At 39.2% G+C, this 25,744-nt stretch overlaps 1 protein-coding gene across 3 annotated transcripts in view; it reads right to left on the reverse strand.

Moving 5' to 3' along the window:
• The window catches only part of RFTN2 (raftlin family member 2), a 53,177-nt gene extending 28,805 nt beyond the window's left edge, over positions 1-24,372 (reverse strand). For 2 of the 3 annotated variants that reach the window (XM_073306315.1, XM_073306314.1), the window contains exons 1-5: positions 23,704-23,893; positions 17,539-17,722; positions 10,537-10,648; positions 8,612-8,930; positions 2,000-2,203 (exon numbers count right to left, since the gene is read on the reverse strand). In XM_073306315.1, coding sequence (XP_073162416.1) covers positions 2,000-2,203; positions 8,612-8,930; positions 10,537-10,648; positions 17,539-17,722; positions 23,704-23,842 — 958 coding nt within the window. In that variant the 5' untranslated portion in view covers positions 23,843-23,893. Of the gene's footprint in view, positions 1-1,999; positions 2,204-8,611; positions 8,931-10,536; positions 10,649-17,538; positions 17,723-23,703; positions 23,894-24,283 lie in introns of those variants that run through there. The other variant, XM_073306313.1, reaches the window with a different exon arrangement.
• Between the last annotated feature and the right edge of the window lie 1,372 nt (positions 24,373-25,744).

Genomic DNA, 25,744 nt, shown 5'->3' on the forward strand with positions numbered 1-25,744 from the left:
ACTTGCCCCAGGTAATACAGCAATTCTGTGACAAAGCTGAGAACAGAAGCCAGGTTTATTGGTTTCTGTCCTGAAGTCTAACTAATAGAGTAGCGGTTCTCAAACTTCATTGCACTCTGACCCCTTTCTGACAACAAAAATTTCTACACGACCGTAGGAGGGGGGACCAAAGACCGAGCCCGCCTGAGCCCCGCTGCCCGAGTCCTGCCACCTCAGGCGCGGTGGGGGGGGCCAAAGCTGAAGCCCGGTGGCTTCTGCCTTGGGCAGGGGGCATGTAACCTTAGCCCTAGGCAGGGGGACTTGGGCTTCAGCTTCAGTCCCAGGTGGTGGGGCTTCGGCTTGGGCTTCAGACTTGCTGGGGCCCAAGGCCAACACCAGCCTTGGCGACCCCATTAAAATGGGGTCATGACCCACTTTGGGGTCCCAACCCAACCCCTGTAATAGAGCCATTGGTAAAATCTTGCTTCTTTTAAAACAAACAAAAAACAAACCTCCACAACAACAAACCCTATGGCTAACTACTATTGGAAAAAAGAAGAAATAACCCCCTCTCTTGCCAAGTGACTGAAATAAATGGAACTTCAGGCTGGTGTGAAGGTCTGGGCTTGTCTTTTAAAGAGCGCTGAAACTATAAACCAACATAATACCCAATCACATCCAAATTTTGTTACTTAAATGATTAATAGAAACGCGGTCCTTAAATAATTGTTTGAGGAGCTAGCTGTGTAATTAGAGTGACCTATATGTCATACTTTACTGACTGGATAATAAATGATTAAAGGATTAAATGTTAACTTCTACAATGTATGGTGTTGTGTTTAAATATAATGTGGCTATTGTCAGTGACTATCCAAAACAAGCACCTGACCGGTTGCAGGTGATGTGACGCTTTGTACATTAATCATTTGGAATGATCAGAAATGACATTTGCCTTATCACAACATTTACAAAAGAGGGGATCACTACTGGAGATAAGCCAAAGACAAAAACTCTGGCTCTAGAACAGATTCCAAACTTCCCCAGAGTTCATGGGTGTTCAGATGCAAGGTTTGGTTTAGGGCCATCTCTAATTACTACAATTTATTTTAGTAAGTGCGGAGTACACTGTGGTAGTCAGTGAAAAAGATAAAAAAAAGACTCAATAGCCAAGGAGAAAAATTTAAGGGCATTAGTGTGCACCAGCTGGGGTATGAATTCTAGCACGCACCAGCATGTTGTTCACTAACTGGTCAAGTGGACCCTGTTGGCGTACATAAGCAATGAAAGTATAAGCAATTTGGTCATAGCAGTTTTGTTAACAGATACTATCAGAAAACACTAGGGGTAAAATCCTGGCCCCAGTGAAGTCAGTGGGTAAAACTCTCATTGATTTCACTGAGGCCAGGATTTCACCCTACGGGTCTAATCCTTCCATCCTAACACACACAAAACACTCTCATTGATTTCAGAATGCATCATGCTGGAATAAAGACTGCAGGAACAGGTCTTTAGTATTTATCTTATAGTGTATTTATAACACTGTATACTCAATGGGAATTGAGGGTACTCGGAATTTCACTGGAAGGACTCAACAAATCGCAGGACTAGGCCTTCTATGAATACCAGTTGATACGCATTCTGAGAATATTATGCCTAATATTTTGTTACTATATGTAATTATTATTAGCAATAAGTATTTGAATAAAATAGCATTAGCAGTAAGGGATGCTCTAATTAATACTTTATTATTAAAAATAATATTTTTTCCCTTTGGAAAACTTTGAGCTGGGTAAAACAAAAGAGAAATTTCAATTATTTTAAGATATGACTGTCAAGGAAACAGTGAAAGTTTTTCCTCTTTAAATCAGGTCTCGTTCTGTGAAGTTGCAACAACAAAAATTACCATAGTACCCATCATTTTTACAAACAGGGATATCAGATTTGCTCCTCTATATTGAGAAGCAAAATCTGACCTATGTTTTGCACGGTTTAAAATCTCATGAAAAATACACTTACTTACCTTTAGAAGTTTCCCAGTATACAAAAGAATCAATTAATGACAATCCTTGTTTATAATAAAATGCGGTTAGTTCTAGCCAGTCTGCATCCAGAGTACTAATGACTGCCCCTTTTCTTGTTACTTTCATAGACAAAATGCCCTCATAATAGGTCCAGCAGGTTGAGTCATCATCAAAAACATTGAAGACTGTATATAATTTATTATCTGAGTGAAAATATAAGAATAGAAAAAGATCAGAAAAAGTAATGTCTTAAAGGAATACAATCAACTTAAAAATTACACTTCTGTCTGAATATTATTTGCTATTTTTATTACAAATAACCATTAAGATTATTATTTGACAAATTATTTTTCTCTACTTTCAACTTTTCTATACAATGAGAGCACTCTGTATATAATTTTTGTGGTTTCCCTGTCAATCAGTCAGTTTTCTTTGATTATGTGGATCTTTTCACACAGCAACATGGCAGGGAAAAAACTTGGAAAAAACCCCAGAAAAATGTAATTATAAAACCACAAGAATTGTCAGGGTGATTCAGGGGAAGGTGTAGTGCTTGAAACTACTTTTAACTTTTTTTTTAACTGACTAGATCGTGAGTTGATGGTATTCCTTTAACCCATTAAAATCATTAAATTTTTTAGGGAATCTACTGAAAAAACATGAATCTCACTTATTTTCTATATCTAAGCATTAAAATAATGCTATTATACTAAACAAATATAACAACCAGTAAATGGAGTTCCAGATGAATTAATTCCACAAATCCAAACCTCTTAAAGAACACTGCAGTGACTGGTTATATAAGGCTTTAGCTAAACAAATGTTTACTACATAGGTATATAATTACATATACACACATGCTCGTATATTTATGGGCAAAGCCATGGAATAAACTGCATTTTTTTGTGCACACCTTGGACTAATTTATCAGCAAATCAAATCCCTGGGACTACTACTATTTCAAACCCCTGAGCAACTTTAAGCAGCACCATCTAAAAAACAAACCCACCAGAGAAATGTTTCCTCCCCCCACATCCAAAATGACCAGTCTGACGTGAAGTCTAGGCAATTTGTCAACTCTGGACCATTGACAGGCTTAAGATTTACTATTTCATGACTGCCTCAGAGTTAGAAATGGAACTTATATAGAGGATATATTCCTGGGTGGGATGAGGGATATGTGGGGAATTTTTTCTGGGACTAAGCTTGAAAGGTGTCTGCGTGTGGACCCGACTGCCTTCAGCAAATCTAGGCACAGTCTGAGCACTGTAGCATGCCTTTTGGTCCTTTCCTGTGTTTTTTCTGATGCAGGGAGCCTGACCTCTCCTTGCACAGCTCACTCAAGTGGCTCTGCTCTTCAGGGGCATTTTGTCATAGACTTCAATGGGCCCAGGATTTCACCCTCAGTGTCCACCCTCACTCCTGTCCCTACATGTCTCTTCTTCAGCCTTGGGGTAGGTCAGGAACCAGAATGGAGAAAACTGAAGTAACTGAACAATACTGAATATCTGTATTATTTAAAAGACTCAGAAGTCTGATGTTATTGAAAGCTGTGCAGAGAAGAAAGATAATTGCCAGGCTCCTCCACAGCTAAGTGAACTGTATGTTCAGTATTATCTGATTCTTGGAACATTTGGATATTTCTATCAGAGCTAGATAATTAAAGTTCCACTGTTTAAAGCCCTTTTGTTTCATCTGTACTATTTAATGATACTGTTTCATTATTTATGTAGTTTATTTTATACAGAATCTTTATATTCCAATGGTTTCAGAGTAGCAGCCATGTTAGTCTGTATTCGCAAAAAGAAAAGGAGTACTTGTGGCACTTGGAGACTAACAAATTTATTTGAGCATAAGGTTTCGTGAGCTACAGCTCACTTCATCTGATGCATCATGAAAACTTATGCTCAAATAAATTTGTTAGTCTCTAAGGTGCCACAAGTACTCCTTTTCTTATATTCCAACATTATCCTTTAAAAATACATACAGCTTTTTGAAAGGTGAAACCTTGTCCTTTTCAAAATGGTAAAAAGCAATTCCAGTATTTTCCATCTATTTATAAGGAAGAACATTTTACTAGCAACAGCTAGTAAAGTCACTTCCTTTTAAAACATCTGCAATCTAGCTTTTCCAGGGAAGTGATGGACAGCAGCCAAAATAGAAATGACAATTCAAGCAAGAATTTACATTTTAGAAGTTGGTTGAATATGCATAGTTTACTGTGATGGGGTATGTACCCCATAATGACTCTGAAAGGGTTAATGTGGTCCAAGAGGCCAATTAATCCATCTGGTTGCATACGGAGGATGGGCCAGGTGTGATTAAAGATGAAATGCAGCTGGGAAAGGGCTGGATGGTGCTATAAACAGACCAAGTTTAGAGCAGAAAAGGCTGTAGGGAAGAAACTATGGTTGCTCTTTTGGGAGAAGGGAATCATGAGATCTGCAGAGAACAGGATGCCTTTTGCAGGGTGAGCAGAAAGTCTCAAAAAATATTTGGTAGGAAGGGCCTACATCCACAAAAGGATATAGGTGTTGTGATGCTCAGTGCAGCATGACCTAACTTTTAGGTGTGTAGAAAGCCTCAAGAACAGCACCATGATCCATTAAACCTGAGGTAGGTGCCTAAGCTCCCTATAGAGAGAGGCACCTTAGAGTACAATCTACAAAAGCCACAGGTTAGGTAGGTAGCCACTTAAATTAGCAAATGGGAGATGCTGATGAGAGGGGTGTGTCCTAAGCCCTATCCATCTTGCAGGGATAGGATCTCCCTACAGCCTGGATTTAGGCACCTATCTCTGCTTGCAATCCACAAACTAGGGGAAGATGGGTGTTCTTCCACCTAATTCTCCTACCATACCCAATCTGATAGGCATGTTCAAAGTCTGCCTACCTGCACACAAAACAATAGGGACGTGCTCTCTTATAATGCTGAGCCCAGTGGTTAGAGTACTTATCTGGAATAAGGGAGGACCTTCCAACACTGTTCAAGTTCCCCCTCTGCCTGATGAGAAGGGATCTGAACAGGAACCTGCTACCTCGTCAGTGAGTGCTCTAACCATTGGGCTACAGGATATTCTGATGTGGATCTCCCATTGAAGTTGCTGAACTTTACTTAAACAAGTGCATAACAATCAACTGGGATGAGAGTGAGAGTAAGAATCGCTACTGCCCAATGGATAGAGCACGCACCTGAGAAGTGGCAGATTCCTGTTCAGATCCCTTCTCCTCATCTGGCAGAGGCAGGCACTTGAAAGTGGGGTCTCCCACATTCCAGCGAGTACCCTAACCAAGGGGCTAAAAATAATAAGGGAGCTCCTCCTTGTCCCTCTCACTCCCTGGCACTGTCTTGTGTGGACTTAGGTGGTCTCTGACTATGCCTATTGGATTGGGCCCTACACGTGAGTTAGGCGGAGGCACACCTATCTTCTCCTGGTTTGTGGATTGCTCTGAGATTTAGGTGGGAGAGAGGCCTCCTGGTGCCTAGAGTGAGACCAGAGGCAGAAACGTAGGCAGCTAGAGAACTTTTACTGCAAAAATGTAGGTGCTGAGTGAGTTTAGGAACATATGGGGTAAGGTAGTGGGGTGTGTGTGTCATGGATCATAGTGGTGCCAAAAAATGGGACTTGCCACCTAAGTATCTCTGTGGATCTGGCCTGAGAAGTCAAGGGAGGTTGCAGCAGGCAGTCTGGTGGAGTGAACCTTGATTGCCTGTCTTAGAGACCCTGGACTGGAACGCAGTGTAGAGGGCAGGCTAGGGTTCTCCTTCCAGCCACTGGCAAGGTGGTGTGAAGCCCGTGAGAAGGGAATATAGACTACTAGAAGCCCTGAGAAAAGAGTGTACAGACCACTGGGCTCAGAATTGTGTGTGGTGGATTGGATGGAGGGATCGGACATTGGTTTTGTTGGACTATCTATTATCTCAGATGGGGTGTGATTAAATGTGACCTGGCTAGAGGGCTGATTCATGAGACAAGGCAAACCACTGTAGGGCTGGAGTGGTCATCAACAGGGGATCCCAGAGGAGAAGAGTCTGCTATGCCATATCTAGCCTTGATGGAGGGGCCCATTGGTGAGTTGACCCTTACTTGTAGTATTGTGTTAACACACAACACGTGCATCCATAAAAATAGTTTGTTTTCACACTCAATTTTAGATGGTCCAACTGACCAGATCATTTAAGGCCTGGTTTACACAAAGTTTTTTACTAGTATAACCATGTTGGTTAGGCTGTGAGAAGACAGATAGATTTACTGATATAACACGAGTACAACCCCTCTAGCGTGGATGCAGTTATAGCTGTATAAAGGTGTTTATAATGGTATTGTTCCTGTACAGTATAACCGCCTTTATACCAGTATAACTGCATCCATACCAGGGGCTTATACTGCTTTATCTGTACCGGTACTGTTAAGTGATACAATTTAACACAGTTAATGTTTTTGCTTCATGCTTTCATATTTGTTAATAGGAAGTACAAAATCTTAATGCAATTATCATTTTGTGCAAATGTTCATGTCTACCAGACTTATTACATACCAGTAGTAATATACTCAGAACTAGATATTCAAACCTTGAACATCTGATGGTTCCTTAAATTTGGCTCTGACATGTCATTTTATTTTGTATCTCCTGCACAAGGATTGAGATGAACATGGCATATCAAAATAGGATGCAAATCTGCATGCAGAATGGCATGCAGTTAATTGAATTTTTTTCAAACTGTATGCTTGTAACTTTTTAAAGGAAATAAGGGTGATATGCAGTGTTCAAAAAGAGTGGATGTTACATTTCCAAGTTATTATCTTAGAAATGCTAATAACTTCTATGAACATGTGACTAACAGCTGAAGAAAAGTAAGACAAATCCAGGATAGAAATCTTTTAAGATTTCCATAAAATGTTTGCATTGAAGAAATGTCTTGGTTGATAAACTGGTTATAAAAATATCCATGTATAGAGTGCTGTGACAGACTAAGATTTCTCACTTTTTTGTTCCAAGTTTAATATTTATATTCCACTAATCTTTGAGACTAATGAAACCTGGCTTTCACTTTGGGAGGAAAGAGTTATGCTTTAACTGGTTATGTTATAAAGGCTCAGCACATTGCACAAGAACCACTTGAATTCAGGTATTAATAATAAAATAATAATAATAATAATAAATAATAATTGGTTTTCTTTACAGTCCTCAAATGAAGGAGGGTACTTGTTTCCTGGCAGGAAGGTAGAAAAACTGCCATTGAATTTAATTAGAATGTGTCTGGTACATAATGGAAGAATTCACTATGCTAAACAGTCATTTAAAAACCCATCTATTAGGTAGCAGGTGGGTAAGGTTGATAGCCTTCACCTCAGAAAGGAAGGAAGGATGAACGGACTAAAAAGACCTAATAGGGAAACCCATGTGTTCCTCTCTCTGTTTCCCACAAAGGGCGCATCTCAGTAGAAAAAAGGTCTGTTCTTAACTTGTGTTAGATATTGCATGGTAACTAACATGAGGTCCTCATGAAGACATGGCAGTTTGTAATTGTAATATGAGTTATCAGGTTGACGTAAACTCTGGATTCCTTCATAGCTTTACCACGACTTGTTCATGTGTGAAAATTAGGAGCTGCCTTGCCTTCACTAGGATTTTATTCATGTTAGTTACCATGCGTCAGCTAACTTAAAGAAGAACACATTTTCTTTCTTAATGAACACTTAATGAATCGCCAAAGTAAAGTTGCCTGACATCCAGAGTCACAGTGTTCTAGAAGATGACATCTCAAACAGAATGGGTTATATATTTTAATATCTTTACATCTTCCTTTTGTAACTAAGCTTTCTGCCATATTAACAAAAATGTTCACCAATGAGTTTTCTTATACTCCACTTTTCATGCATGTTTCCTCTAATGTAAATAAATTCTTTATCTGTTATCCTCTTTGATTTCACTGTTGCACTAATTTGAGTTCTCTGAGGGTATCTCTTGAAGGTATGTTACCAAAATCAGTCCATTAAGAATAGATTAGTCTGCTATGCATTACATGGGCTGGAGAGGAGTATGTTTGAATTATATCCCCTAGCACCTAATAGGTCCCTTTTGTCTTAAATTGAATTCAAGTTAGGGAGTTTGAGTAATTGTGGTGTAATCTTAGGGGCCTATTAAAAGTTTCTTGCTGATTAATAAGGGTAACAAATCTTGTAACACAATTTCATCCTTTGATGATAGGACACTATTTTTCAGGCACACACAGTTGTGTTCACTTATGCACACACTTGTCATACAAAGTTATTTGCTTGCAATATTAAAAACATTGAGCTTTTACTGTCTATGCTTTAACAGTCTAAAGTTTTAACAGTTCACTTAAAACAGGGGAGATATGAGAAGAGAGAGGTAATTTCTACATAATATTGGATACATACTACAGAAGACAGAATTAGTATTGTTTTCTATTTGTCAAGCTGCTCTAAAAATGAATATGTATTTAAACTTAGAGATCTTTAAAACCTATATTTTATAAGCTAGAATATACTGTAATAAGTTTTGCTTTACATTTTTGTTATCCTTTTTTGCTATAACTCAATGTAATTATCCCGCTACTGCAATAGACACATAGTGTTTTTTTACCTTCTCCTTTCCTTGGTTTAGTAGGTCTGGGGCTGCCTTCTTTTCCAAATTGGAAATCAGCATCCTGTAACTGTCCCCTTTCTGGCTGAATTTCTTCCTCTATTCCACTCTCAGATGACTGACCACTCAAAGTCCCTTCATTCCAGTTTTTATAGTTTTCATCATAATTGTATTTCCTGTGCTCTCTACTCCTTATGCTTAGTGCTGATTCAGAGTCCACATTTCCATCTGTGTTTGTGCCATTACAGAATTTAGGTTGTGGAAAATGCTGTGTTATAAATCCAACAAACTTCTTCCCTCTTTTAGCAGCTTCATTGACCTGCATGTATAAAATAGAGTTATTCTGAAACTTTATGAATTTACAGATTGAAGATAAGACACTTCTACGTCACACATATTCCATAAAAGAAGATGCTGATTTGCAAGCAAATATATCCAAGACGCAATGTACTTAAGGATTGTGGAGTTCTCATGTTCTATATTTTAAGGCAAATATCAGTTTACTTGATTCTGCAAGCTCTCCATGCACTGAAGTCAATAGGCATTCTGCAAACAGGGTAGCTTCTATGATTAGGCCAAGAAATGTGTTCAAATACTAGCTAGTAATACTAACTTAAATGTATATAGCGCCTTTCATGTAGAAGAATAACAAACTTTTTATTACATGTGTGTGAACTTCACAACCCACTAAAATGCAGCCATTTGGGATCAAAAATGGTATCTATTCTGCAACAGAACCAAAATTATCTTGAGGGCAGCAAGCAATGTTGGGGGAGATTTTTAAAAGTGCCTAAGGGATTTAGAAGGACAAGAGACACTCTCCCTCCAAATTACTAAATTTTTAACTTTTTAAAAGGTTTAACCATGGATTATTGATGCAATCATTTTAAAAAATACTGGAAAGATTTGAATTTAAGGGTAATTTTTTGACTAATAAAAATATTTCCCCTAATGCTTATACTTCAGATTTCCTTGTACGAGACTGAACAAATGCTTATTTTAAGTTTATTGATCATTTAATATATGTATTTAATATTAATGTATATCTGACTTACCAAAGTAAATTGGTATAAACATGAAACTGTATCTCATTTTAAATTCTGATTACCTCACAGAGTATTTATAATACAGCCATTTAAAATCTCTAAACAACTCTCTCAGCTACAACCTCAGTGATCCTAAAATATTTTAAAGATGCTCTTCCTTTAAACTTTCCTTAGCAACTAATTTAGACAACTATATTACTATCATTTTTGTAATAACAAAACTTTCCTGTTTCAATAGGTCTTAATTTAGAAGAGGAAGTGAGAGACAAAGTTTATTAGGGTGGAAGTTGAATATTCTTTAATTTTGAAAAGATTTACTGTACAAGTAACCAAAGGTAAATACTTCTATAAAAGCAACACTTTTGCATGCCAGTTGTAATTTACAGAATGAGATGAGACAATCTATTTGTCCTTGCTTAGAAAATCCATCTACAGATGTCAGTTTTATTTGAGTATATTATTTAACAAGGAACAAGTAAATATGCATTTTCAGATTTTAATTTAATACAATATTACAACATAATTCTAGAAGGAGCTACTATATGTGCATATCCCTTCAGAAAGTTTGATTACTGTTGCCTAAACCATGAAAAACAACAAAATAAAGGTCAGAGCCTGCTCCCAATGACATCAGTGGAAATCTCCTTTTGAGTTCAATGGGTTCATGACAGAGTGCTAAACAAAAAAAGAAGTGCTGAAGGGGGAAAAGCAACACTTCCTTCTTACTTAAATGAATGCCTTGGTAATTTTTATAAGCCAGAAAACCAGGTTAAAATTTGCAAATTGAAAAATAATTCATCTGTAAATGTAAATACATATGTTACAGTTAAGAATCCTGTGAGCAGAGAAGTTAATTTTTTTTTTCAAAAACTGCCATACCTTTTCTAACAATCCTTTCACTACGTCATTTGTCAGTGTTTCATACATTAAAGGACATTCCTCAATCACAAGCCTGGGGTGTCTTTGTCTTCTGGGTGCTGTATGCTTCGGGCTGGAACACGGAAAGAAAGCAGTCTTTGTCAGCAGCTTGCTGCTAACTTGCACAAAATGCTTGCATGTAGAATTCTTTTCTTTTTTGAAAAAAGTTATGAATGAAATCTTGGCAATACTTTTTTCACACTTCTGCTTAGAAGTGATTCTTTCCTATGTTTACACAAAATATCAGGTACTGTGCCTTATTGTGAAAGTACAAACAAAAGCTATATTAAGTATGAGTATAAATTTGTACCCATTTCTTGAAACATTCAAGTACTTTAGTGAAAAGGCATTGTTTTCGTAGCAAATAAATCCCATGTGTTCTCAAATAATAGAAACATACAATGTTACAAACCTTAGATTATACTATCAAATGTAAATAAATCTATGTGAATATACATAGAATGCTAATAGTCTTAGACAGTGTCATTTTAATCTCAAAAATATAGCCATGATTCTGGAGTTCTACATACACAGTACCCTGTTCAGATTTTTATGATATGACAGTCATTTCCAAATACAATATTTTACAATTTATATCAAGTAATTACATGGTATAATCAGTGTTGTATAGTTATAGGTTAAAGATCTCTTCTTAAAAAAGCATACATGGAGTGACTAAAATCACTTCAACAGAGAGATTTAGCTACCTAGTATGTTTATTATTCAGTTGCTTACTTGGAAAAATGTTTTTAAGAATTACAATATGGTACCTACATTGTCAATTTAAATTGTCAATATTTTCATTACACAAACACAGCTGTAGTGGATGTGTTCACAGGGGATCCATAGCACAGAGTGTAAATACTGTTTCTTGTGTGGAGGAATCAGGAGAGGTACATGCTCCCCCAGGCCATCTTCTTACTCAAATTCATGGATCCTGGTGGAGAATGCAAGGGCTTTTCAGGGGTTTCAGGACAGGGGGAAGCATGCAGTAGAAGAATCCCCATAGTGCAAGGATGTGGAGAAAAGAATCATAGAATATCAGGGTTGGAAGGGACCTCAGGAGGTCATCTAGTCCAACCCCCTGCTCAAAGCAGGACCAATCCCCAATTTTTGCCCCAGATCCCTAAATGGCCCCCTCAAGGATTGAACTCGCAACCCTGGGTTTAGTAGGCCAATGCAAAGAGTCTGAGGAGGGATTCTCCCTGCTGCAATGGCAAATATATGCTGCAGTGGTCGGGCAGGGGCACTGTAATTTAGACTAACTCCTGGTCCTCAGAGGCTTGAAGAGGGAGGATGCAAAAGTAGTAAAAAGTTTTCTGTGCTGCATCTCCTAGAGGTACAGAATATCAGCCACAGTTTTCACTAGTCTTTCTTCCTCTTCTTTCCAGCTATGTGAGAGTAAATTGGGTTGTTTCCTGACTTGTGTATCAACAGAACTTTTAGCTAAATTTCCATTGTAGAAACTTTGACTAAAGATGCTGTATAAGTGAGAATTAACCTAGCTTGATTATCAGATCCCAAGTTTAGTATGCATGGTTGACTATGAGAAAACATATGATTTTATGAGTCAATTGAGCCAGTCTGGCCTGCAAGCATTGAGAGAAAACTGAACCTCACAATATAATTTTACAGTGTCACATTTCAGTGTAGAATCACATTGTAAATGAATTCATTCCAGGCTCTGATTGAAGGCAACTTACCAAAGAACACCCACTAAAGGCACATCTGTTTGCTCCTTAATAGCTAGGACAAACAGGAGAGTGACCAACTGGGCAATCTTGTAACCTAAGGACTCTCTTTGTTTTAAGTTTAAGCTAAGGCAGGAAGTATTCACTGTTGCTCTGTAAATCTAGGCATCCATGAATGAATGTGGGATTGAGGCAACTAGAAGAGAAGCTTGTAACTGGGTATTTTTAAGCTAGTGTGTCTTAATAGTTACTAATTGTTTCACAGAAGGTACACTGCAGATTTTTTCAGTTTGTTTTTGTTTAAATCAATACTTGCAATGTAGATTCACAGGATTAACTAATGTTTTGGGTTGGGTTAAACCCCGTTGAAACTGGTGGATGTAACAGCTGCCACTCATTTGGGATAAATATTAGAAACAATTATGTTTCTTTGTGGAACCAGATAGCTGAAACATCAGAGGCATCTGCCCAAAACAAAGCCATGTGCAAGGCTGCAGTAGAAGCTGAATCATGTGACCCAAGTGGGTTCCACAGTGGTCTAATAAACTAAAAGGTGGATGGGGAGAGAGGGATTGGAATGATGTGTCAGTGTGTGAGAGAGTCAGGAAAAACAGAGAAGCAGCAAAAGTCAAACACAGCCAGAACAAGAAGTGTTTGGAATGTGGCTCTGAGAAAAAGCCCAGAGAGAGAGGTTTTGGGCTACTCCTGTTTGGAGGTGGGGTAGATGCACAGTAGCAGGGTCCACACGGACACTTAGGATGAAGCAGGCTAGTGAGGGGTAGATTTACACCCTTTACTGCTGACTAAGTGCTTCTATCGACAAACCCATAGAGCAGCTTCAGGGCTGCTCTAAATTGCATCCAGGCGCTCACATCCCCACAGGACTATTATGGCGGCTGGGGATAGCAGGAGCATTGCAGCCCTGCCCCTTTTCCCCATCCTTATCTTCCACGTGTCCCTTTCGCTGGGAATTGCAAAGTGGATGGTATAGATCTGTGCCAGAGAGGCTGGTTATGCTGACTTCGTGATCCCTTTGTGACAAAGGCAGCAGAAAACCAGAGACTCTAGCACAAAATCTACAAATCAAAATCTATGCTCTGTGGTTGCCTGCCATTGATCTGCATAACAAAACCACCAAACAAATTGGCATGAGTAGTCTCCGTTCAAGAGAGGCACAGAACTGGAATATACAGTGGATTGAAGGTCAAAACGTAAATGTATTGGTAGAGTTCTTAGGTAAATTTGCAGTTTGTGCCTGCCCTAGGCAGTAATTAAATTCCATTGTTAAGAATGGAAGCTTTAGGCATTTTAACTTTCTATATATAAAAATATCAGTTTTAAATTATTTACATAACCCCTAATTGCTACCGTGACATAATGGAAATAACTCTGCTAACCATTCTATTGCACAGCTTACCATACTTCTTTAAAATGAAGGGTGAGAACTTCATTTCTGCAGAGTCTATACACTGATGCTTCGCTGTGCAGATTTGAGTGCTTTTTTCCTGATGTTATCTTAAGAACAGCTGGGTAAAGAGCATAGTGGCCATAGGTTTATCCCCCTAGAACAGTGGTCTCCAACGTTTTTACAAAAAGATCACTTTTTGAATCTAAGGGCAACCCAGGATCTACCCCGTCCCTTCCCCAAAGCCCCACTCACTCCATCCCCACCTCTCTCTGTCACTTGCTCTCCCCCACCCTCACTCACTTTCACTGGGCTGGGGCAAGTGGTTGGGGTTCAGGAGGGGGTGCAGGCTCTGGGCTGGGGCCGAGGGTTTGCAGTGTGGGAGGGGGCTCTGGGCTGAGCCTGGAGCAGAAGGTTGGGGTGCAGGAGGGGGTGAGGGGTACAAGCTCTAGGAGAGAGTTTGGGTGTAGGAGGGGGCTCTGGGCTGGGGCAGAGTGTTGGGGTGCAGAAGGGGTTATGGGGTTGCTGGCTTTGGGATGGGGTAGAGTGTTGGGGTGCAGGAGGGGATTTGGGGTGATGGCTCTGGGAGGGGGCTCAGGGTGGGATTTGGGGTGCAGGAGCGGTGTGGTGTCCTGGCTCCGGGAAGGAGCTCAGGGATGGGGGTTGCGGTGTGGCCTCTTGCTGGGCAGCACTTACCCCCAGCAGCTCCCAGTTGGCGGTGCAGCAAGGCTAAGGCAGGCTCTCTGCCAACACTCCCCTGTGGCCCCTGGGGAGGAGCGGGGGGCACGTGGCTCTATGTGTGGGCCCCTCTCGGCATGCACCACCCCAGCAGCTCTCCCGGCCAAGGGAGCTGTGGGGGCGGTGCTTGCAGGCAGGAGCAGCGCACGAAGGGAGACCCTTGCACCCCCTAACCCCCCCGGCCGCAGGGCTGTGCTGGCCGCTTTCGGGAGCGGCGTGGGGCTGGGGTTGGCAGGGGAGTCTGCCTTAGTGGCAGTCACACTGCACTGCCAGAGATCTCCATTGACTGGGAGATCCTCTAGGCTGGTGACCACTGCCCTAGAAGCTTATATGGTGTATCTTGCTTTCACAGCGTTTAAGAAAAGGAATATAAAATTCATGCTTTTCAGGCATAAGCCAACCACTAGTTCAGTTGGGTTAAGACGAAATTTCCTCTGTCAGCAATCTGTTTAGGGCCCAATTGCGTCTGTCTCTAATGCAACTATGCAGGAGAACAAGACTGCACTGCATAACTGTGCTGGGAATCCTTGGAACTTGGGTCCAGGGATGAAGGAGAGATCAAATGGTGTTCACTTGGTACCACTTCCCTACTCCCTCTAAGCAGGTGCACAAGAAGTAGGGCACAAGGAGGGCAGGGAAAACTAAACCATGGAAGATTTCAAAAAAGTCATGTAGGAGCTCAGGACACGTGTAATTCTCTCTGTGCAAGGCAGAATGAGACTGAGAAAAAGCTTGAGCTCACTTGGACTAGTACCTAAAAATACTGGAATTCCCCTGACCATTCTTACATATTTAAGAGTGATGTAAATGAAAACTCATCAAGTTAGAGATTGAAAAAGACACTTTCAAAGTGGATAAAGTCAGAGTATGTTAACAAAATTTTTTCAGAAACGCTAAGAGTTCCCTTTCATCTAATCTTGGGAACACAGCTTTAAGAGGTAAAGTATACAGCTTTCACAAAAAATTGCTCTGCTTAGATTTGAGATAAAGAAAACAGGGAAAGCAGACAAAGATGTTCATTTACAAAAACGATACATACAGCAATCCCTTTGTTTTTGTACCATGAAATATACATATTTGTAGAGGGAAACTGGCAAAGAATGCAATTAGCGCTACAAAATGTACACATACATGTGTGGGTGATGGTTGAACCACCAGGCTTTAGAGGCATTCTCATGCTTGTGCGTGCATTTGTGTGCTCTCGCTCTATTGTCTTTCCATTATTTAGGCTAGAGAGCAGAAGCCTGAGTGACTCTGCAGCCTGGTGGTTAGACCACTCACCCATGATGTGGAAGACCCAGGATCTAGTCCCTCTGGTCTAATGGGTCTTTCATTATTTATCCACAGTGCAACAGCTTTAACAGGAGAGAGGGAGGGACTCCATACATCAGAATATCCCACAGATCACTGGTTAGAGCACTCACCCTAGTAGCAGATCCTTGTTTAAATTGCTTCTCCTCCATAAGTGGAGGGGGGACTGGAGCAGGGGGTCTCCCACCTCCCAGGAGAGTACCCTAACCACTGGATTACATGTTACGAGGGTGGTCCTCCCTACTCACCCCAGTATGATGCTGGCAGATCAGGTGCCAGCTCATGCCAAGACCCCCATGCCTCAATTGAATACTGACAAATATGTAGCTGGAATCAGTCTGGCTCACCTGTTTGTTAGTATTGTTAAAATAGGAATTAGAATGAAAAGAATGTGTTTAGTGCTTAGACTTTATGGAGTGCTTGTAAGATGCGGCATGCATTAATCTCATTTAACATCTGTATCCCATATTAAAAGATGATAATTGAGCATTTGTAGTGTAAGCTTCTGTAACTGTGTAAATCAACAGACAGGAGAGTGTGAAATGCTGGTGGCCAATGAAGGTGTCATGTCCTGCCCAGCAGGGAAGACTCATCAACACCAGATGGAACGATTGTGGAACATTAGACAATGAAATAATTTGTTGATTTCTCTCCCATAAAGATGAGTTATGCAAGTGAATTCCTCAGAGCTCAAGTGGGGAAGGGAATAAAAACTCCTAACAAGAAGTTAGTTTAATTGCATCTCTATGCTGGACTCTGAGGGGTAAGCTTTCTAGGCATAAGCAAAAGAACCCCAGTGCTTAGCCTGGATTAGCCCTAAAGGACGTATAGAATTTGCTTCTATTATCTTCTGAAACTTAAGATTGCAACTCAATTTATGTGTATGTCTTCTGGTTTAGCCTTGTAAAGATCTCTCATTTCCTTTTCCTGTACAATAAATCTTTAGATTGTTTATTATAGGATTGGCTACAAGCATTGTCTTTGGTGTGAGATCTAAGGTGCAATTGTCTGGGGGTAAGTGACTGGTTCTTTGAGGCTGGGAGCAACCTTAATATTTCTGTGATCCTTGGTGTAAAGGACAATCTAGCAAAGGTAGACTTACCTGGTCAGCAAGACAGAATAGAGTACCCAAGGGGACTGTATGTGGCTTCATGTTAAGGCTGTTATAGTACATGAGGAGTTTACACTTGATAATTGGCTGGTGAAATCTAATTACAGAACTCACAACTAATGTGGGGTTTGTGCCCTGCTTCTTGACAGTCTCCCCTGAGGTTGGGTACTTATGCTCTTGAGCCACTGCAGGACAAATTGACAGCTGTTTTCTTGCTAAAATGGCACAGGTGCTCTAACTCAAGAGGTTTTCCTGACTTACAGAGATAGGAGCTTCCCTGTAGACTAGTTTTAGGTGCTTATCTCTGTGAGAAGTGGGGCTTAGAACACACACCTCTGGTCAGCATTTCCCATTGGCTAGCTTATGCTGTTCCCTGCAGAGCCTGCTGGCCTTTGTGAATGGCAGTCTAAGGTGCCTATCTCTCCCTATTCATGTGCAGGAGCCTAGGTGCCTAATTCAGACTTCGAATTGCGGTGATTCATCCAGGTGCTCAAAGTTTGGCGTTGTGATGCTCAGTGTCACAACACCTAAATCCTTTCGAGCATTCAGACCTTGCTTCATCCTTGAAGGTGCTTTCTAACGTCCTGATTAGTATTAAAAGTTACAAGGAATGCATGTTGAAAAGCCATTTGCAAATTTTTAAAATATGAATGAAGCAAGTTCTATGTCATTTAATTCAAATAATTTTTCTCCTCTGCATATTTTACCTTAATTTGAGTCGTGATAGTACCACTCGATACAAATAACTTGCAGAAAAGTGCTTTCTTCGCCCAACAGGTAATATAATAGGATGAATTGCTCCTACAACATATCCTTTGATGTAATACTCTTCCACTTTTGTTGCTATATCCAACACAGAACTGATTTTGATAACTTCTGGATTCGAGGACACTAAAGGAATTGAATGAACAGAAAACATGGACATTATGCACAAGTGTTACTCAGTATGCAGGTGTTCATACATACAAATAAGCTACTTACCTATATCTTAATGTAGCACAAAAGATATAATACATCTATATTCCCCAATGTACATATATACAAAATATAGCGGATGCATAGTTGACCAGGAATTATACAGGGATAATAAAAACAGTGATAAAGTTATACATCTTACAAAATAGAAAGATCAGAGTAACTTTAAATCAGTTTGGCATCAATTTAATGATCTGTCTGGCTTTATTAATAGAGCGTAAAAGCTGTGTCAGCATCTATACCTCCAACAATCCTTCCTGATGAAAAGGAAGATGACAAAAAGGGAACATAATAAAAACTCTGTTTCTAAACTGGGATTCAGGCTTGTCTACATGAAAGAGTTGCATTGGTTTAACTTGAATCAGTTGTTAACCCAATTTGGCTAAAATATTGCAAACCTATGTGTGGACACTTTTATTTTGGTTTAAGAGTAACTTATTCCTAATCAATTTAAGCTAAACTGAAATAAGTGTGGTTTAGAGCAAAATAAGTGTCCATGTGGAGTCTTGTTCCAGTTTAACAAAACCAGTTTAAAAATCACACTTTTAGTTAAAGAGAGCACCTTTCTTGTGCAGACAAGACCTCAGACACTAATATCCTTATCCCATCCCAAAGTAAATCGAATGGTGTGCAGCAAGGGGCCAAACTATGCCATCAGTTTTTAGCAGAATTCCCCTTGGTCACACTGGGGAGTTGTGTTCAAACTGTGATGGCTCAATATAGTCTCATTTTCTGGTTGAATTAGCAGAAACACAAACGAGTACTTTTGGAGGCACATTTTATTTTGTAAAAAGAACAGGAGTACTTGTGGCACCTTAGAGACTAACCAATTTATTTGAGCATAAGCTTTCGTGGTCTACAGCCCACTTCATCGGATGCATAGAATGGAACATATAGTAAGAAGACATATATACATACATAAAGAGAACATGAAAAAGTGGAGTAAGAGGCTAATTAATTAAGATGAGCTATTATCAGCAGGAGAAAACAACTTCTGTAGTGATAATCAAGATGGCCCATTTTAGACAGTTGACAAGAAGGTGTGAGGATACTTAACATGGGGAAATAGATTCAATGTGTGTAATGACCCAGCCGCTCCCAGTCTCTATTCTAACCCAAGTATCTAGTTTGCATATTAATATGAACAGAGACTGGGAGTGGCTGTGTCATTACCACTCTTCTCACTTACAGCCCCAGATACAGTTGTCAGTATCATGTTTTCTATGCCACTGCACAACTGTTAATTCTAGAGAGGAGATTGTTTTGACTGGAATTTGACACTCTCCAGCAGGAACACCTGCTGCAAATCTTTTAGTTCATTTTAGAGTTCTTACAGTTCCTAGTTTTTTCACTATGCTTTTGGTGGATGAAGAGATGGAAGGGACAATGTTGTTCAATAGTATCAATGTGTGACTCAGATTGGAATTAAACATCGAAACCACGGTGGTAGTTTTTAGATTTAAAAAGCACTTTTAAGAGTTGGTTTAGGATTTTCCTCTTTGTCTCTCCCTCTCAAAAGAAAATAACTTAAGTTGAAACGAGTTCACTCTCCTTTGATTTTACATCAGCCTCTTTGATATAAAGGGGAAAAAGTACATAAAAGCACAATGATAAAAACACCACTTTGAAAATATATTCCTTATGGTTCAATTCAGGTTCCCCATCTCCCTCTTCTTAATCACCTCCCCAGAAAAGAGATGTGCTGTAGCACATGATACTCATGGCACCATGTCTTCTCCCCGCATGTAAAGGGTCTGTCTAACATACAAGTCAGAGAGTGTGCACCTATTTTCCATATCTCATGTAAACACACATGTAGAATATGATACTGACCAGGACACTCCATTTCATCAGCCTTTTGGGATCTGGTGGTTAAGATTAAATTTATGATGTTCAATCTTAGCTCTAAGAAAAGGAGTACTTGTGGCACCTTAGAGACTAAAGTACTTAGAGACACAAGTACTCCTTTTCTTTTTGCGAATACAGACTAACACGGCTGTTACTCTGAAACCAATCTTAGCTCTGCCACTAATCTGCAGTGTGGTCTGCAAAGTCTCAATCTATCTGTGCCTGGTTCTCCTATGTAAACTGGGGATGATATCATATGTATATCACAGGTTTTTTTAACGACTAATTAGTTAATGTTTGTACAGTACTTTGAAAAATTAAATACTAAGTATTATTGAAGTAATTACAAAGTATTATTAAATCCTATCCTGGGGGAAAGCCTAATGCCTGATGTGCCCTCTGCCACAGGAATCTTGCTGGCACAGGGCAGATTTCTGACAACAGCTGGACAATATACTGTGGGGAACATTTTTTTGCGCCTCTGGGCAGGAACAACATGCATCCCCATATATGCACTGATGGCAGAATGGGCACTAGCAGACACAAATCTAGATACTCCCACTAATACAAACTATGTTACCTTGGGGACATGATGCAAGGGCTGTTGTGTTATCCGGCTATACCTTACAATTCACTGTTGTACAGTGCAAATGAAACATTTCTTGCTAGATCTGTAGAGGTGCGGTGTAGGAAAAGAGGCTCATTTCAAATATCTTCTCCATCGCAACCCTTGCATGCTAGATGACAGAATTTAGCCCTAAGTGAACCGAGCTATAAAATTCCTAACCATAGTTCCTTTAAGCACATTCTGCATAATGAAGCCAATGGACATGTTCAGGTTTACTGCAACACATATGGTGTAACTTAGACTGCATGCCACAGCCAAAAAAGCAGGTTTGTGTAAAACATGGCCCACTTCCATCATGTTGCAAACTGTTGCAACTATTCTAAAATTTAAACAGAATTTCTATCTTGTTGTGTTTGCTCACAACAGCCAATCACAACTGTTACAATAATATAACCCAGAAGTTTGAAATGTTAAAAGGTGATAGCAAATTAATTTGTATATACATTTGTGTTTATCCAAAGTGATAGATGCTTTTTATTGTTTGAAATTTCAGCATGCTGATACGAAGAACATAGACACAGGTTTCTATTAAAAAGAGATGTGAAGGAGGCATAAAGCATTATAGTGAGTGTGGGAAAATTCTAGTGATCCCCAGTTACATGTTTTAGTTGACCTTCCAAAATACTTTAGTCTAGCTGCTTATGTGAGACACACCTCATAGCTGCGGAGATAAAATTGGCACTAAGAAATGGACACTTAAAACCACAGTTGGGTAGATTCTCTACTTTATTCCACTCCCTTTATTCCACTCAAGTGGTGCAAAGTGAAGACTGATTGCATCTTCCTACCTAGGGATTTTTCTGGTGTGGGGGAGCATCCAGTGGCCATTGATCCAGTTCTTAGACCACCATCCCTGGAGCATGTTAGGGACAAGAACGAGAGGCCAGATCACAATGTACTCTAGCTCTGCTTAGCTGGTTGATAGTTCCTAGGCTGCTCTAACTGGTGTAAAGGCTTGATAGAGAATCAAGTGAGTTTTAATAGTCTCCTTGATAAGCCCTTCATTCTGTTTCTTTGAGCATAAACTTGTTGAGTTAAACTCTGCACTAGCTTAAATTTAATGTAACTGTGCTTGTTATACTTTCATCCCAATATACAATAATATATGTAAAGTGGGGATAGAAAGGGTGTAAAAGTAAGATTTTAAAAAGTTTTTTACTTGGGACCAGATCAGGTACTTAGGTGTAAAAATTCACACAATGAGCAGTACATGTTGGGCACGATCTTCTTTTTCCTCAACGAGTAGAAACTGAAAGTGCTATGAAGACAGCACTCAGGTCTCTGACAGCATGAGATTCATGTTGCTCAGAAGTGATACAAGCTGGTTGATCATAAACTATATTAACTGAGCTCTTAATATAGCTCCCTTTATCCCAAAGGTACTGGTGCAATAAGATGCAGGATGGAGCTGATAGTTTATATGAAGGAAAAAGGTACAGGTTCAAAACAGGCCCTACAGTAAATTGGCCACTCCCTGTATTCCATGAACAAAAACAAAGTTCACTATAATTTAGAATTTTCCTAGTAAAAGAGGGCGAGAGCAAGTGTGTACTGAGATTGTGTGTGTGTGTGTGTGTGTGTGTGTATGAACGTAGCTCTGAAAGGCAGAGGTATATGAGAATATAAAATATATGCATGCAACTGACATTGTTTTACACAGATAGGCCTACATTTTCAAACTTAGTTGCCTAAAGCTAGGCTCTTAACTCTATTTTTAGGCAACTAACTGAAAGTGACCTGAATTTCAATGTTGTTGAGCACCCATAATTCCCAGTGAAGTGAATGCAAGCTACAGGTACTAGGCAGCACTGAATATCAAATAACTTTTAGTAAAGTGCCTAATATGGATTCATGAGTCTAGTAATATGCACCATGGTTTGAAAATGTGACCACAATTTTTTTGCAATGTGACACTGGTTATTACATATGATGATGCTAAAAGAACCACCTTTTTTCCCCCACACCTTACTAAGTACATATTTAGTTTAACATAGAAAACAACTAACTTCTTTAAAACAAATCCCTTCCAGAGTGTTTTCATAAACTTGTATGTGCATAAAAATATGATTTAGAACACAATGAACTATTTAGGAACTCCAAACAAACTTCAGAGTCAAGGAAAGAAGTTTTATTATCCTACACATTCGTAGCAATACAGCAGCAGGTAGTTAATTTATGTATTACACAACCCAGCTCTAGTCTTGGAGTATATTGTTACTACTACTTCTCAATACAAAGAAGTTTTGTTTCCTGAACCGAACACGTGAATGAACAACTCCTCTTTCTAATTAAAAGCTAAAAATACTGTTGGTTGTCAAGTACTATAATTTAGTACAATGCTATGTTTTCTATTCATCAAGTCATGCAGCTTACTTAATCATCAACACTTCAATATGTATAAACATGAACATTAATGTAATCTGGCAGTTCAAAGACCTAGTTCAATAGAGGTCTGACTTTTATATTTATTAAAATATTCCTGTACCAAGTCACATAACAGATAACATCACAATTTCCCCCCTTTTGACTCTTTCCATTTATCAGCGTATTTACTTTAAATCCCTACCAACAAGAACATCTCGTAAAACTGTTAGTTATAAAATGTGCAGTCTTACAAAGTAACTGCAGCACAGAGCTGTCTGTTGTCAGAGGGCAGCCATCTGGACTTGTTTATTTGTGTTTTCAACTTTCTGGAACAGGGAATTACTCTGTCAGAGACAGGGAACCATGTAAATGGAAGTACCCCACAGCGCACTGTCTGCCTCTAATTGTACACAGAGATTTTAATTTTATTTCAGGCACAATTTTAAAAGACCAGTAAGCAGTTACAAAGTAAGAGGTAGAAAGAAGGATTTAAAAATAGGCTCATTAATAACTAATCTATAAGACTCTCACTAAAATATCTGCCATAAGGCTAAAAAAAGGTTTCCTTATAGCATTTTAAAAACTATTTCCATATAAAGTAATGAGCTATGACTATAGGTTTTTGGAAGCTGAATAATTTTAAAAAAAGAGTTATTCATTTAGGGCCAGATTCCACCATTTCATGCTGAATGTACTTACTTTTGAGAGTAGCCACACTAAATGCATGTGTGTGTGTGTGTGTGTGTGTGTTACTCAAAATCAATAAGGATGGCAGAATCTGGCTCACCGGAATCTAGGAAAATCTTTCAAGCAATTTCTGTCCAGTTTCCTTAAAAGGACAACTGTGTAACTTTTTTTTGTTTAATATGTAAGAAGTTGCAACTTTATTTTATCTGAGGACCTTAGATTTAAAATTTCCAACTAAAAGGCTGGTATGATTAGCTTTGATAAGGTAAATGAACTTCACTTTCTCTTATTTGAATCAGAAGAAATAAAAATAGTAAAATGTAGTTCCTTCTTTAGCAAGAACTTATAAGATAAAATAGAAGAAAAATACCTTCTAAAGTAAAATCCAGCAATACATATTCATAAGCAGAGTCAGTCTTTGTTTCCACTTGCGGTCTCTTCAACGTAGAAAATATTTTTCCAGGGCTGCTATCATCTGGGTCTTCTAGCTTTCGTAGTCCGCACCCCATGGCAAGATCTGCAAAGGAAAAATCACAGGAAAGGGGGTGGGGAAAGCAGCAAGTTCTGTTACTCTGAGGGAAAAAAAAAAAAGTAACAAACTTAACTGCCTTGGATTTTGTTTACTAGTAGCCAAAAATCCAAAGACAGAAAAATTTCAGTTCCCAAGTTAGAAAGTGAAGACATTTTCTATTAGTTTTTTCAAATAAGCATTGCACCCGTAATGACTTCAAGCTACTAACTCATCAAGAGTGGGCTTGATTTTACAGAAACGTACAAGCTGCTACAACTTAGCAAAGATTTTCCATGCCACGTCAATTTACAGCCAGCCCCCCCATCAGCATTCTGTTGCAGAGGACACCAATAGTGCTTTGTCTGTCCCTCTTGGCTGACTGATAATGAGGCAAAAAAGAACTGAAATAATAAAGTTAGAAGGAAACATATATAATTACCTACTGTCAGAAGATCTATTCAGATGCAGTAGTAAATGAGAGGAAAAAGAGCAAGTCAGAATGAAAGAATGAGAAAAGAGAGTCTCAATATGGTTAGAGACGAAAATCATTTCCAGAAAGGAAGTCAGCTTCAAGAGGAAATTGCTTCTGGCATCTCAAAGGGAGGAAAGTAAATGAAAAGCAGTTTAGACTCAATTTTAGATTTGAAAGCTTGGTTCTTATTTTCTTTCCACAGGAATTTTCTTCCTGATGGAAAAGCATACATGATCATGCTGTAATAAAGAATTTTCTTGGCAAGAAGAGTATATATGATCACTGTAAAATTTATTTTAAAAAATCCAGGTTAATAAAAGACAATTCAACTTTTGTTATATTTTATTTTAAAAGGTCATACTAAAATGCACCTTATGTTAAACCGAAGAGACTGTTGTTTCAAGTTATGCAGTATGAATAAAGTTCTGTGGCCATTTCCCTTCCATTTTCCATGTACATTAAATAGTTAAGACTTTTCTTTTGTCAGACTTACTACCGTGATTAGTACAGCAATAGATTTTCATCTTAGTAAAGAGGTGCTTTTAAATCACATCACATAGCTCTATGAACCTGTAACATAAAAGAGCTTTTTACAGTGGAGGAAATGGGAGATGGTGTAGCAACAATGTAGACAACAGTGACACAGTAGACCCAATTTTATCTTCAGGTGCAGGAACAGAACTCACATTGAAGTAACTGGTTCCAGTTCTGCCCTAACATACAACCCAGTGCATGCAGTTATTCAGGATGTACATCAGAGCAAAATAATAGTCAGTGATTTCAGGGGGAGATGCACACATGAAACACAGAGGACAGAATTTGGCTTAATGTGTGGTATTTTATTACATCAGGATAGCAGTTTGGAAAGGAGGGGTCTTTTGGAAAGGTCTCGTGTATTGGTTTATCTGAGCTGGTTATGGTGAGACACAGAGAGAATGGAGTTGGATTTTGCTGTCAATTTGCATGCGGTGTCCTAAACAGAGCTGGGCAATTAATTTTTTCGGCAATTCCAAAAAATAAGGGGGGGGGGGAATTGGTTCAGGTCAGTTTGAAGCAAACCCAACATTTTTTGGCATTTTCAGTGAATCGAAAAAGTCAGAAAAATTTTGTTTTGGGTTGTCAGAGAGAGAGAGGAGAGTGTGAGTACGAGCTGCTAGTCTAGTAGTTAGGACATTCACTGGGAAATGGATGTAGGGAGATACCTGGATTCTAGTCCCTCCTGCACTGAACATTTAAGTATGTAGACCCACCCCAGAATATCCTTTAACCTGTGGATTAGGGCAGTCACCTGGCAGGGGGAGACCTGGGTTCCAGTCTCTGCTCCGGAATGGGGATTCAAACGTAGATCATCTCCCCGTCCCAGCTGAGTGCCCTAACCATTGGGCTAGAGGTTATGAGGGGGCAGCTCCTCCTCCTCCTGTGCTTTTG

This window comes from Lepidochelys kempii, chromosome 11, assembly GCF_965140265.1.
Source record: "Lepidochelys kempii isolate rLepKem1 chromosome 11, rLepKem1.hap2, whole genome shotgun sequence".
Taxonomy (NCBI): Eukaryota; Metazoa; Chordata; order Testudines; family Cheloniidae; genus Lepidochelys; species Lepidochelys kempii.